The sequence below is a fragment of the Sinocyclocheilus grahami genome, unplaced genomic scaffold, assembly GCF_001515645.1.
Source record: "Sinocyclocheilus grahami isolate Dianchi unplaced genomic scaffold, SAMN03320097.WGS_v1.1 scaffold1103.1, whole genome shotgun sequence".
NCBI classification, from domain to species: Eukaryota; Metazoa; Chordata; class Actinopteri; order Cypriniformes; family Cyprinidae; genus Sinocyclocheilus; species Sinocyclocheilus grahami.
Genome location: NW_015506282.1, coordinates 297217 through 312667, shown reverse-complemented (window position 1 = coordinate 312667; position 15451 = coordinate 297217). Strand labels below are relative to the sequence as shown.

At 39.9% G+C, this 15451-nt stretch overlaps 1 protein-coding gene across 1 annotated transcript in view; it reads right to left on the bottom strand.

Annotated features, from left to right (window-relative positions):
• Positions 1-14544, bottom strand: part of LOC107566828 (anoctamin-1) — a 61646-nt gene extending 47102 nt beyond the window's left edge. Inside the window, exons 1-2 of the mRNA XM_016252375.1 lie at positions 14390-14544; positions 12228-12557 (exon numbers count right to left, since the gene is read on the bottom strand). Coding sequence (XP_016107861.1) covers positions 12228-12557; positions 14390-14494 — 435 coding nt within the window. The 5' untranslated portion in view covers positions 14495-14544. The remainder of the gene's footprint in view (positions 1-12227; positions 12558-14389) is intronic.
• Positions 14545-15451: the final 907 nt, after the last annotated feature.

The window sequence follows — 15451 nt, the reverse complement described above, 5'->3', positions numbered from 1 at the left end:
GCTTTAATCGCTAGGTGTGGCAAGTTGCTGGGTGGGTCTGGAGTCTGGGTACTATTCGCGCTAGTTCGCACTGCATTGCAACATTGGCTTCGTGTACCCCCCTGCGACTGTTAGTGGCCTACGGTCCTTCAATGGGGCGTATAAAGTTCTAGCACGTGTTCTTAAGGGTTGTGCGTCGATCCTTGCCCCCTTCGACAACATGGTGACTGGTGGTGAGCCGACGGCTGCGATTGTGTAGTCAGATGAGCTCCTCCAGTGTTTTCACAGGGCCCAAAAGGTGTTATCCACTAGTTGTGCTGTGATGATACCGCAACCTGGTGATCAGCTTTGGATCGTCACTGATGGTGCTCTCAGGGATCCAGGGCTGGGGTAAACAATGTATGTTACATGGGGGGACATTTCAGCTCTAAGCTTCATAAAAATCCGATCAATTGGCTTCCGTGTGAGATTGAAGCCCTGGCTATAGCCGCTGCCCTGAAGCATTTTGGTCCATATATTATCCAGTCATCACAGAAGGTGTGTGTGCTTACTGACAGTAAACAATGCGTGGAGACCTTTGAGAAGCTATGTAGGGGGGAATTTTCTGCGAGCCCGCGTGTTACTACTTTCTTGTCGACTGCAAGCCGCCTTCAGGTCACTGTTTATCATATTGCTGGGGCTGCTATTCTCCCTTCAGATTATGCTAGTCACAATGCTGCACAATATGACAGTCCCACATGTCAAATTTGGAGCTTCGTCTGTGAATCCATGGTCTCTGTCGTGTGCCGTACTGATGTTGCCGACATCTTGAAGGGAGCTCAAAAGGTACCCCTCGGTAGATCACCCCTCGGCTCACCAGTTGAGACTTATCGTCGGCCGGTACTTCTACGCACTGGACTTGGAGTCGGCCATCCAGCTTACCACTAAGGGTTGTCACCAATGTGCTGCACTGGCGAAGTCTCCAGTGTTCACAGTGGACCAGTCCAGCTGTGATCCACCTGAGACGGTTGGGTCTACCTTTGCAACTGACGTACTTAAACGTGAGCATCAGCTCATCCTAGTCGTTTGTGAGTGCGTGACAGCCTTCACATCTGCTTTGTTAATTGATGGCGAGCGAAAGGAGAAGTTGCGGGATGGTATTGTATGCTTGTGTACTGGCCTTCGTCCGCTCGATGGCCCCTTTGCTGTAGTTAAACCCGACCCAGCACCAGGTTTTTCAGCAATGGCCAAGGACACAGTGCTTGCTCAATACAGGCTGGCCATTGAGGTAGGCGATACTAAAAATGTCAAGAAAAATCCTGTGGCCGAGAAGGCTATCCAGGAGCTACAGGGCAAGATTTTGCAACTAGAACCACACTGTGAGGTCGTCACCCCCTTGATATTGTCTGTAGCTGTCGCTCGGTTAAATATTCAGTCATGTGGCGTGTCAGCCCATGAGAATTTGTTGCAGCGTGATCGGTTCTCTCTCGAACAGTTACCGGTGCATGACTGGGAACTGAATGCGCTGCAGCACGCACAACACCTGACTAACCACCCCCACAGTGTTAAGGCGAAAGCACCACTGAGTCAGGATGCTCCTAGCACTGATATTAGCTCTGGCGACCTTGTATAGTAACCGTAATAAGTCTCGGGCTAGAAAGCAGATACATTGTGCTCAGTTCAGATGGGATGTGGTGTAATGTCCGTAAGTTTACGGGTTCCCAATTGTGGCGTGCTTCTTATAGGGTTCACTTAGCTGACTGTTACAAAGTTGACTCTTTCCCAAGGTCATTGCGAAGATGGTGCAGCATCTGAGAGTGAAGACAAGTGCGAAGTGCCACTTATGGCTCCCCCGAGTGATCCTGATATCCCTCTGGTGATAGCGACACCTGCTTCACCCCCTAGGTTTGATGGCAGCGGATGCCAGGAGGGTAGGACTGTGTCCCCATCGTGTTTGGTGGAAGTCTCGCACCATGAGTTGGTCTTCCTCTCAGCTGTCCCGGTGCAGACTCCTCGGCGGACAGTCTGTCCCCATCGGCTTCCCGACAAGTTAAAGTATTATGAGCTGACCTAGACAGGCTGCCTTCACCCGTATCCTTGCTTCGGCTTAAAGGAAGTTGTGTTGATGCGTTGCATTGCTGTTCTGTGAGGCCCCATAAGGGTCTGCTGTGCTGTTGGCACTGCACAGATGGTTCAGTTAATTCATTTTCTGTTGTCGCATGCCACTTTCTTGTTTCTCCCTTTTTTGTGTTTCTAATGTCACCAAGTGCCAAAGAAGAGGGGGTATGTTCTGGATGGAAAATGGGCAGCGCCAGTGTGTGTGTGTGACATGTATCGTGAAGTGGTTCCTGATATTGAACGTGATCCCGTGGACCGGGTGGAGCATGCGCATGGGCTACTGGTTGTTGTGTTCTGCTGTCGCCATTAAAAGGCTTGACTAAACTGTTCTCTCGTGTCTGTGATTCATTGCATTTCATCTACACACTGGCGTTAGAATTGACTGTTAGCATGAGCATTAGAAATTCATGGAACTAAGCATGTTTCCTCAGAAAAACTTCTACAAAGTTTTGTGCAGCTTGTGCATACAGTAAATAGACATAATATTCATAATGGGCCGTACTAGATGAATCTAAAAAACTGCATCGGCTAAACAGCTATTGCCAGCATTGTCTATAGTAGAGGTCTTCACAGGTCCACCCGGGTGAATGGGTACAGGTTCAGGTCTGTATTTACAAAAGTAAGCTGTGTCTGGGTCAGTTCCCAATCTATTACTTTGGGTACCAGGTCAGTGTCTAATAATCGAGTCAATCCAAGAAACCATATTGGGTCACACATGTAACTATGGTTCCCCGAGAGGGAACGAGACACTGTTTCGTCTAGTAGACACTATGGGAAATGCCATCAGCATGACTGCTGTCTGAAGCACATGTGAAAACACTCCAAATCCATTGGACCACGCAGCCCGTCATTAGTGGCGCCTGTAATGCACATCATTAACTTCTTTGTCTGAAGAAGACATGAAACAGGCAGGCTCTAGGCACTGCAAGGGGACACAGTGTCTCGTTGCCTCTCGGGGGAACCATGGTTTCATGTGTAACGCGAGACGTTCCCCTTCAAGGGAACTCACACTGCATATTCTAGTGTACACTATGGGGAACGAAATACCTACTATGCCATACCCTGGTGCATTGCCTGTCCACATGGTGAGAGAGCACCAAAAATAGTGGTAAGCATACACCAATTTATAAAGAGGGCAAGCCAATGATGACCAGACAGCTAAAATAACTTGGGGGAAATGGGGAACCCAACCAACTCTAATAGTAAGGAGAGATATACCATTCAACCAAGCTGGGAACACAACTGTCCTCAAACAGCTACATTCCTAAAGACAATGGGCCATAGGAAAGTGAAACTAAAACGCCACCATGCATTCAAAAGCAGTTTCAATGCCATGCCAAGCATAATAGCGGCTGCCTGATGCGCGCAATTTATATACAGTATAATTACCCAATGATAAAACTGCGAGAGAAAGTATTGAAATACATATTTTCCTCCCATCTCGTATTTAATCTTTAATTCTTTTTTAATTCTTTAAATCTCTAATTCTATTTAATTCTTTAGGGGTTCTGTAGTACACGTCATTTTCTTTCCAAAAACGGTATTGTGATGCGGCAGATTGCAGGGGGAGGGGGAGGAAGAATCACGATGCCGGCTCAACATCGTGATATCTATCAGCCATCGGCGATGGACGATGACATCGTCTATCGGCCCAACCCTAACCTCTAGTTTTGTTTTCCTCCAGCTGTGCTCCATTTTTCGGGCTGCTCTCTTTAAGGCGCGAGTGTGCTCATTATACCATGGTGTCAGAATGTTTTCTTTCATCTTCTTTAAGTGTAAAGGAGCAACCGTATCTAAAGTGCTAGAAAAGAGAGAGTCAATAGTTTCTGTTACACCATCAAGTTTTTCTGAGTTATTGGATATGCTGAGGAACTGAAACAAGTCAGGAAGATTATTTACAAAGTAGTCTTTTGTTGTAGAATTGACGGTTCTACCATATTTGTAACAAGGAGTTGAGTTTGCAGCTTTAGCTTTATGAAGTATACACGAGACTAAATAATGATCCGAGATATCATCACTCTGCTGCATAATTTCAACACCATCAACATCATTTCCATGTGACAGTATTAAATATAGAGTATGATTTCGACAATGAGTAGGTCCTGAGACGTGTTGTCTAACCCCAATAGAGTTCAGAATGTCTATAAATGCTGATCCCAATGCATCTTTTTCATTATCAACATGGATATTAAAATCTCCAACAATTAAGACTTTATCTGCAGCCAGCACTAACTCAGATAGAAAATCAGCAAATTCTTTGATAAAGTCTGAATGGTGCCCTGTTTGCAGTAGCCAGTACAAACATCACAGGGGATTTTTCATTAATACTTGTTCTTCTGGATAATGTTATATGAAGCACCATTACTTCAAACAAATAATATTTGAAACCAGACTTCTGAGAAATACTGAAAATATTGCTTTAAATTGTAGCAACACCTCCCCCTTTACCTTTTGGACGTGGCTCATGTTTATAACAGTAATCTTGAGGAGTAGACACATAAAATAATGCAGTCATCTGGTTTTAGCCAGGTTTTATGATCTGTGAATATATTTACAAAAAGCGCTTTTGTAGAAAGGGATCTAATATTCATTAAGCCAAGCTTTATCATTTGTTCATCTGTATTATATCTGCTTTTTATTTGTTAAACATCAATTAAATTGTTACCCTTAAATTGTTTTGGATGTTTTTTTGTATTTTCTAGTTCAGGGAGCAGACACAGTCTCTATAGTGTGATATCTAGGTGAAAGAGTCGCTATGTGCTGAGAATTAACTGATTTCTGTGATGTGAGGCGGCTAGCAGATGGTCGGTTTAGCCAGTCTGTCTGTTTCCTGACCTGGGCCCCAGTTAGTCAAGTACAAACTCTAAGGGTGCTTTCACACCTGGCCCGTTGTTTCGGAACCTGGCACGTTTCCCCCCTTAGCTCGGTTTGTTTGGGCATATGTGAACACGGCAATTGCGCTCAGATCCACGCCAAAAAAATCGGTCCGAGATCGCCTGAACGAGGTGGTCTCGGCTCGGTTGAAAACGAACTCTGGAGCGGTTCAGTTGTAGTGCAAAAGCAATCCGATCCAACGGACCAACGAACCAGGCTATATCATTGCTCTTCTTCGTAGTAGGGGCATTTTAAAAAATGTTTTCCCGATGAATCCTGGACTCCTGCTCAAAATTATGAATTAATATAACGACAGCTACAAAAAAAATCCCCAACAATAAGCCCACGAAGCTGTTGTCATTCCATCCTGACGGATGACATGCGTGACAGCTCAGTGGAATCCCGGAAAATAAACCGTGGAACTTTGACCAATGAGAGAACAGTTTACTCACACGTGACCTGTATTAACAAATTTGGTCCATTTAGAAACTTTGCCGTGTGAAAGCGAACCCCACCAAGAATAAAAAGCAACATTGTAATAATTTTAATCCCTTTTTCGGAACAAAACAATCGATCTACAGGTGTGAAAGCACCCTAAGACTATGTGCCATATTTCTAGACAGAAGAGCGGCACCACCCCAGGAGGGATAAAGACCATCTCTTTTCAACAGGTCAGGTCTGCCCCAAAAACTCTCCAATTGTCTATAAAACCTATGTTAAATGGCAACCCCCGCTGATACGCCGTCACACCAACGCCAGCTGTTTCTCTCGAACACTCGCGGAGATTCGTCCTGTAGAAGGCTCGGCTCCGAAGCGAAAAGCTGATGTGCGTTTGCACGCGCTCTCCTTTTATACCCGCGCTGCGGGGCGGGGTGCGCGTGGCGAAGCACGCACGCCAACTGTCATTGGCTTGTTTAGTTAACACTCGAAGGTGATTGGGCTCTCGGGCGAGATCCCAATTCGTCAGTCACTGACGTAATGTTGAACGTGACTGACTGAATGGGAACCAGCTAATCAAGGTCTTCTGACTCATTAGAAACTTCCAGGCAAGTGTGTTAGTGCTGGTTCTAGCTAAAATCTGCAGGACGTTAACCTCCCAGAGAGCAGGATTGGACACCCCTGTGTTATGGTGTCTTCTCTATTTACTTGAAGAACATTAATTAAAATTAAAATGAAAAAATATTAATGTAGAGCCTAATTTTAATGCTAGCCCTAATGGTTTCACAGTTATAGACCAAAAACGCAAATAGCATGACCAATGAATGTCACACGGATTTGCACCTATGTGCCTGAGTAGCTCTGCACGCTTGGGACCATCCTGCCGAGTTTGGGGTCTCTATATTTACGGTAGATAACTAATTAAGAAGAATAAGAAAATCAGTAGAAACACAATAGGGTTCCAGCCTTTACATATATTTAGATGACCAGTGTTGGGGGTAACGCATTACAAGTAATGCGAGTTACGTAATCAGATTACTTTTTTCAAGTAACTAGTAAAGTAATGCATTACTTTTTAATTTACAAGAGAATATCTGAGTTACTTTTTCAAATAAGTAACGCAAGTTACTTTTTTTCCAAATTATTGATTGACAGCTCTCCTGTCCCCATGTTGAGAGAAATCAGAAGATGTTACTGTAGTTCTAAAATAGACATGAATATGCATTAATTCATCTCAATGTATTGATTGACAGCTCTGGTGTTGCCATGGTGACAGAAATCAAAAATGTTACTGTAGTTCAAAATAAATAAGAATATGCATAAATTCATCTCACACAAAAAAAACACATATTCAGTATTCCTCAAAATGAATAAAAATAATGCAACTCAGAATATGACGCAAACCTGCAATAATTAAATGTTAAACAACACAAATATCCTTTATGTATTTAATCCCATTCTATTAACCAATGTCTTTTCTTCTGACCATCGATGATCCAGTTCAACCATACTAATAAACAAACATTTGTGTGTCTTTTTTATTGCTGACGTGTGTTGAAATGTCTTCTTCTGCACTCTATTGTACGGACGTAAATTTACTTTCCCTTCAGCCTGAGGCTTATTCATTTCACTTTTGGTGTGAAAAGGCTTTTATATTTGCCAAAAATATAACTTTTTTATTTAAAAAACAAACAAGCAAGCCCTGTCCAGATTTAAAAAGTAACGCAAAAGTAACATAACGCATTACTTTCCATAAAAAGTAACTAAGTAACGTAATTAGTTACTTTTTTATGGAGTAACGCAATATTGTAATGCATTACTTTTAAAAGTAACTTTCCCCAACACTGTAGATGACACTGCAGTGAAGAAATGTCAAGAAGTGAAAAGGAGAAGCAGGAGTAATGGAATCAGGAAATGACCCAAGCCAGGCTGGGTCACCTACACACAAGGGTCACCTCACACTACGCACCAGACCACGTGTGACCTGACGCATAGGCCTTACATAGACTCCAGGACAGGGGATCTCATTTCAGGGTGAGTCTCACAGCCAAAAACAAACAGCTCAACAGCTGTGATCGTCATTACTTTTGCTAATTATGAAATTCATGAAATTCTACAAGGCATTTAATGACATAATCACATGACCAGAACTATACATGGTTTTATATGTCTTCATACATGTTCATAAAATTAAAAATATTCACCGAGAAGAACAGGTGCACACAAGTAAATCTTATTTATTAAACACATATGCAAATACACCACATTTATCACAGTCTGAAAGCCAGAGAAGAAAACACATAACTAATGTTTGTGAGGGTGATGACTTTAAATGCAGCAGTTGTGCGATGTTGTCACAGCCAGGCGTGCCGTTAACACAGGGGACGGGGGGTGGTGACCCCCGCAGTTTTGAAAAGACAAAGTTTTCATAAGGGAAAATTATGGCGTTATTTTACTGACAAATGTCGAGAGCGCACTGTTGTAGAGCGAAAGTACATTAATATGATGCGCGAGTGCGAATCTTTCTGCTCGCACGTGGATTTCCTTTGCTCTCGCACTAAACCGGATGCGCGCTTTCAGATACTGTTGAAAATCATTTGAAATTTGTGTCAATACGTCATAAAGAGTTCTAAAGTAATTTGTCGCGCCGCTCGCGTCCGGTGTAGACACGGTGTAACATTGTTTTGCTTTGTTTCACAGAACTAATTGTTGCCTGGGTTGTGTACGTATGTGTGGGGCAGAGCTATCAAAATAGGGGCGAGACCCTTTTGGGGTAGGGGCGTGTTTGTTTTGGTGATTTGAAATATCAACATTGGCTACCACAAATCACTTACCCCACCTTTAAAGCGTGCGCGTGTGCGCGCTCAAACTGTGTCCTGAGCACTTGCAAATCTCTCTGTGCTCTTGAGCTAGAAATGAATTTATTTGTTGAACATCAATTAAATTATTTTCAATAATTTAATTGAATTTTTAAATTATATTCACAACTGGAATCTTAAATTATTTTCAAAACTGGGATCTTTAATTTCATTACAATTCAATAATATTTAGCAATATTAATCAAATGTATATTAGAAATAGCTGGGATTGGGTTGCTTGGATGATTTGTACAAATAAATAAACCTAAGTAGTCTGTCTGTCTAACTGGTCAAACCCCTCTGAGCGATTTATCTAAAAACAACATATTATAGCCTATATGGCTCTTAAGACACTGCATATAAAAAAAATCTATGTCATGTCATATTATGTCAGATACCTTAACTGAATTTAAAATCAGTGCAATGAATTCTCAATATGTACAATGATGCCAATAATAAGTAACAATTATAAAGTTTCCTTTCAAATCAACATCAAATGCTAAATGTAAATGATGCACAAGATAAAACACAATAAATGCTGTGATAGAATCGCTGTTTGGACATTTATTGGGGGGTTTTTTTCATCCAGAATTTGTTTTCAGTTCTGATTTTAGTTCTGACCCACTTCATATCAGCTATACACATTCAATAGCACTCTGCTCTTAGACAGTGGAAATACAGTTATATGAGAGTTACAGATAAATACATTGTCTGCAAATTCATTAAACACTAAACACATAGAATATAATGATTTTATGACAAATATGAGAAATTCGTTATGGAGATATCTTTGTTCTCCACATTTTAATTATTTAGGGAATAGTGATTCTTACCCTGATCTAAATAGTTCTGTCTTAAATCAGAATATGTTAGAGTATTTTGTAATTGTTTTAGTGCAAGAGGGATGGCTCTACACACAGTATTATATTCTCTAAAGGAACATTTTATCACACATTTCTCCATGAATGCATTATACTGAATTAACTGATCATCTTCATATATCAAATCGACAACATAAAGAACTTTTTTCTCGAATCATTCTTGTTTAAATAGCGTCCACTTATTTATTGTAATAATTCTATTATTCCACAAGGTGGCTTCATGTGGTGTAAAGTTGTGGGTAAATATCATTTTCCAGTATTGCAATATCTGTTTGTGGAAATTTGAAAGCTTAACAGGCAATTTAGAAATCTCAGTAGCATTTCAACAAAAATTCTAACAGAGAAGCAGCCAGAGACTCACCGCGCCTTCAAAAAAATCCAACTGAAGTGCGTAGACCAAAAAAGGTTCCCCAAAGATGAAGAGCTTGAAAAGAGTCCGCACATTCAAACATTAAAGCATCACAAGCGAGATGAGAACAATATATGCAATTTACTGAATAAAACAAGGCAAACGTTTCGGTCACATGTTGACCATTTTCAATGTCAAGCTAACAGTTGTTTGAATGTGCAGACTCTTTTCAAGCTCAACAAAACTTTTAAATATAGCCTTTGGTATATGAAACCAAATTGAATTAGGCTGTGGTAAATAAGATTTAATCAGTTCAATGATCAGGCAAGTTTAATATATGATGGTCAGATGGTGAGCCTGAAGTGGTGGTCCGATATCTGGAAATCTGATCTTACTATCTGGGTTTTTGCTTACAGTTTGGATCCCAAACTGATTGGGAAAAAAGTTTAGACTGATTGGTTATGTTTATTGTTGGATAGATGCTGACAAAGGTCAAATACTACAATTGTAATCCCTATTCGTCTAGCTTGATCAGCATTTATTTAATTAGTTAAGCGTATTAATCAAAATAATGGCTCAACAAAACTTTTAAATATAGCCTTTGGTATATGAAACCAAATTGAATTAGGCTGTGTTAAATAAGATTTAATCAGTTCAATGATCAGGCAAGTTTAATATATGATGGTCAGATGGTGAGCCTGAAGTGGTGGTCCGATATCTGGAAATCTGATCTTACTATCTGGGTTTTTGCTTACAGTTTGGATCCCAAACTGATTGGGAAAAAAGTTTACACTGATTGGTTATGTTTATTGTTGGATAGATGCTGACAAAGGTCAAATACTACAATTGTAATCCCTATTCGTCTAGCTTGATCAGCATTTATTTAATTAGTTAAGCGTATTAATCAAAATAATGTGTATTTAATGGAATTTGAAGATTTACATGAAATGACAAAAGGGGGCGTAAATGATGACAGAATTTTCATTTTTGGGTGAACTATCCCTTACACTTTAGCATACTTCTAAAAAGAGTGCGGAAACAGTATACAAGTACATACTGAAGTATTAAAATGAATGTAATTATTTGGACACATAGTTGCATGTTAATTGCAAGTAAATTTATTCTAGTTTAATTTATATTAAATGCAATTAGCTGAACTTTAGAGGGCTTTTTAAAGTGTACTTCCAAATGTATTGAGAAGAATTAATAGTAAACTAAAATATACATAAACGTAATTTCTATTGAAACATGTATAACATAATAAATATATTTGTAAATAAACATTCTTAATAAAGTTCCAATTTAGTACATTTAAACACATTATAACTTTATGTGTAATATCAAATAACACACTACAGTTTTCTACAATTATAATCAAGTACTTTATGTGAGCTTTAGTAAGTTAATCAGTACATCAAAATAAGTACTTCTTGGAAGCACAGCAGAACATAATTGAAAAATAATGGTTTAATGTGTATTTCAGTAAAGCTTTTTAATTTGACATTACAATAAAGTACTTAAATGTGTTGGGAAACATGAAACATATTTTCTCATTAAGTACACTTAATTGGTCTTTTATTTCATTTAAAGAATATTTGCCCCAAAATGAACATCTGCTGAAAATCCAACATACAGTATAGATGAGTTTGTTTCTTCATGGGAACAGATTTGGAGAAATGTAGCATTCCATCACTTGCTCATCAATGGATCCTCTGCAGTGAATGGGTGCCGTCAGAATGAAAGTCCAAACATCACAATAATCCACACGACTCCAGTCCATTAACTAACGTTTTAATTTTAAACCGTGGAGTACATTTTCAGCAAATTTTTAATTTTGGGTGAACTATTCCTTTAATATATGCAAGTACAGCTTTTTTAAATATACTTTTAAGATTTTAAGTACACTACAAGTGCACATTTCAACAATGGATCACTGTAAAGGTGCTGTAGTATTTGTATCTGTATTACAATTTTTTTTGACTGTACTAAAGCATAAAAATGCATATATGTTTGCAGATATTTAGAAAACATACCAAGTGCATAAATATGTTTCTCTGACAAACAACGCTACAGCCAGTTATTCTATTTTGAAATGTGTGTTCTGTGTTGGAATGTCTGTTTTTGTTTTGGTCTGTTTGACTCCGCCTATAGCCAATTTACCCAATAGCATTTCGACACCACAGGTTGCCAATTGGTGGAAAATACAGTGTACTGCAGCCATGGAAGCCAATGACTTGTAGTCAATGACTTGTTTACAGAACTGCTGTATAAAAAATGACAGTCATCAACAATCATTCTGTAGTACTGGATATCATTGATCACCTGCATTCTTGTGTCTGTGGCTCAATCACAGCCGTGATGATATTCAGTGCAACAGCACATTTGCTTGTGCCAGGAGGCTTATATTGAGTAATATTTTACCATGGCTGGAATACTATAGCGACCAATCAGCACTCAGGACCACATCTATCCATTTAGAATATGAAACAGCAAAAACCATGAACAAGCGACCGTAAGTGAAGTCTCTCAATGTGACAGTTCCAAATAGGAGTTTTGAGCTCTGAGCATCTCATGTCATAACCAGTGCAGTGTGACACGACAATGTGTCTTTTGTGGCCCTTCATGGTGAGTGTTGAAGTAAAACAGCTGAGCTCAGCCAAAAGACAAAACAAACCTCCAGCAAACAAAAGCCTTGTGGAGCAGGAATGCAGGCTCCATCCATCCATCCATCATGATGAAAAACACACGTACCTCCTCATCTCGCTCCAGCTCCAGGCCCATCTCCATCAGGTTACTCTCGAACTCCTCACGCCTTAAACATTTGTCATCATCGTGGTGGTCCATGCTGTGGTGAGGCGAGCCCACTTCAGCGTCATCTTTGGCTGCAGGTGGAGGCGGCTCTCGACCCCGCCGCAGGGTGCGGGTGAAGGCGTTGTCTCTGAGACGTGATGTGTGGCGTCGGGAGCTGCTTGTCTTTTTGATGTGGTAAGTGAGGACGTAGTCCACCCGCCTCTTGCCGTCCTGGAAATACAGACCCTGCTGGCATTTTGTGTTCTCCTCGGGAGCGAGAGACTTCAGGAGCTGACAGGAGAGGGGAGGATAAAACATGAGCATAAGTGACATTGCATTTGGTTATTAAAAATTTACACAATAACCAATGGTAATTGCCTTTAAAAGACACTCAGCAGTCTGTATTAAATCTGATGTGTCTAACAAGTAATTAACTACTAATATATTTTACACAAAACATAAAACAGAGTGAGCGTGTGATAAGAAACTAACCGAGAGCTCATTGCAATGTGAGGTTCAAGAGAACTGGGTAACTTCCGATTAACAACTAACTTAGGCGCATATTCATTCATCTTTGTGTAGTTTAATATAAACTTTTATGAAACCCTGTTGTAGCAAGGTATAATTATTTCTCCAACAGGACAACATGAAATGTCCATGTTTGGCAGTACTGCCACACTATTTTTGTTTTGGAGAGACAAACTGCTGGAGATATGTTATGTTTTGCAAATGTTTTGCATCTATGGGCCTGAGATATCCCATAACACTGCAGTCTTACGGGTGACGGATCTGTGTGATGTTTGACATACAGCTGCTAATACACCGTTAAATAATGCTCAACATGAGTAACCTTGAACTTGAGAGTGTGAACTATGGCAACAGCTATGGGTTCTTATTACATCTATGCAAACCACAATCTAACCAACTCGTATAATCAACAGAACAGACCAAAACAATTGTGCGTAAAATGACAGTTACATTTAATATCGACAATATTACTGACATTATGCAAGTGTAGGTACAGTAAGCATATTTCTGTGGCGTACATATGTGTACATAATGATGCACTGTTGAGATAACTGTATGTGATGTGTTCCCTATAAAATGCTGTCTAGACTTCAGCACAAACAAACTATGCAACAGTAATCTTAGAAAATATTTTTTGGAAGTCCTTATTCATTTAGGTCAGCTGTTTTTGTAGAACGACTGCAACTGATCCAGCAACTGCCGAATGTGTTATGGGGTATAACATTTCCTCTGGCATGCCCCTTCATCTTATGGGGACATGTGCTCATATTTTAGGAGCAAAAAGCATTACATACAGATCTAGCATGTGCTAATGTACTTTAATTACTGATATATATGTAACTTATGTACATTTATCAAATTGTCAATAAATAATAGTCATCATTAATAGCAGATATTGCACATACACTGCTAAATATATGGTATTAAAGTCTTAAAACTTCATAAATATTCATTGATACATGCCACACTCACTTGCAGTTTTCCATGAAAGATCACATCCCTTAAGAAGTGTGTTTGTTGGGCAGTTGAAGGTTGAGACCCACCACTTTCATTCTCGGGTAAATCCATCTCCCAGTCACAGTAAGAAACCTGCCTCCAACCTGTTCTCACTCTCTCTTAATCTTGAACTGTTTTCTGTCTGTCTGTTCTTTCTGTCTTTCAGAATGAAGTAAGCCTCAAGTCACAAACTGATCCCTGATGTTACTTGAGAGGAGTGAGAGGAGCCAGGAGCTAATATTAGACTCAACTATAAAGCCATACATCAAAGCCTCCAAGATGCCCTCGTTTGATGCCCTCGCTCGAGCCCCTCACTCTCACACTTCGCTTTTGGTAAGAAGTCAGCTTAGTCCGTGTAAAGAGTACATTTGGAATTCTGATCATTACGTTATGAGTGTAAGCACACTTAGGTATGTTGTTTTTACCTCTGGGTTTCTTATATGGTACTGTATATAAGATCCATATAATGCCATCTCTTTTCAGAGTGACTTTTTATCTTTTTCAGAGAAGCAAGTGCCACAGTGTGTTGTCTTGCATACTGCCATCAATCTGAACATTTTAGTAAAACAGTCAACAACTTGGGTAAAACATAAACTTACAATAGAATCTTGAAGATCATGCCCAATGTCTTCTATGGCTTTGATGCTGATGATGTTCATTTGCTTTTCTTTGAGCGGTAAAGAAGGATACTGCTCATTGTTCATTATGGCTGTTTGTGTTTCCAGCACTGAACTTCTCCAAGAGATTGTGGATTTAACCTGTAGATGAAAAGCAACATGACATACAGGTAAACGTGTACAAAATCGCAAATAAAATAATGAATTCTGAGTATAAGAAACCTGTTCTGAAGAAAAGTATTAAACAGAAATGCCAGTTGTCTTTATTGTCCAGGCTACTAGCAATGCTCAAGCTAGAAAGAGTCTGGTAGCCTACATGTATGTAGAGGTTCAATACTCAGTCCCAGGTAGAGGCTTTGAATATTACCAAAATAAAATACACTTAAAACCAGGAGGTCTTTGCCTGCTAAATGACTAGTGACCAACAATAAAAAAATTGTTAAAAATCATGTATACTGTGCATAATAATGTACAATATAATCTGACGTATCGAATGTTTTTGGGTGGGTTGGAGATGAGATTAGGAGGCTGCCCCAAACGAGCATTATCACCAATGCAAGACAAAACCTGTATCATTAATGGAGTCAAGAATATCAGGGAAAATCCCTACTAGTGCTCCTTACATTATTAAGGCTTCTTTGGTTAAGATGTTCAAACAAGCAATACAGACTTTGGATTAGGGTTATGTAGCCACTGAAAGTTAGACCTCTTAAAGTTTTTTTTTTTGTGAAGCAACCAGACTACAGTCCTTAAGGGTGCTAAAGTACCCCGCCTTTGACAATCAAACCATTTAGAAAGTCTTCCAGAGGGAAAGTACCTTTATCAGGGAGCAAACAGCTGCTGAAGAACCACAGACTGCCACCCAGGAGCAGGAGCACTCCTGATGCAATTCATCTATCCTACAAACACCCAAATCTGAAATGTACTTATGGAGTACTGCTCAGGTTATAGGTAATATTTAGGGCTGCTAAATAGTAAACTGTCACAAATGAAAATCCTCTGTCCTATCTGTCCTGTCATATTTAATGAGAATCTGTAACTGAT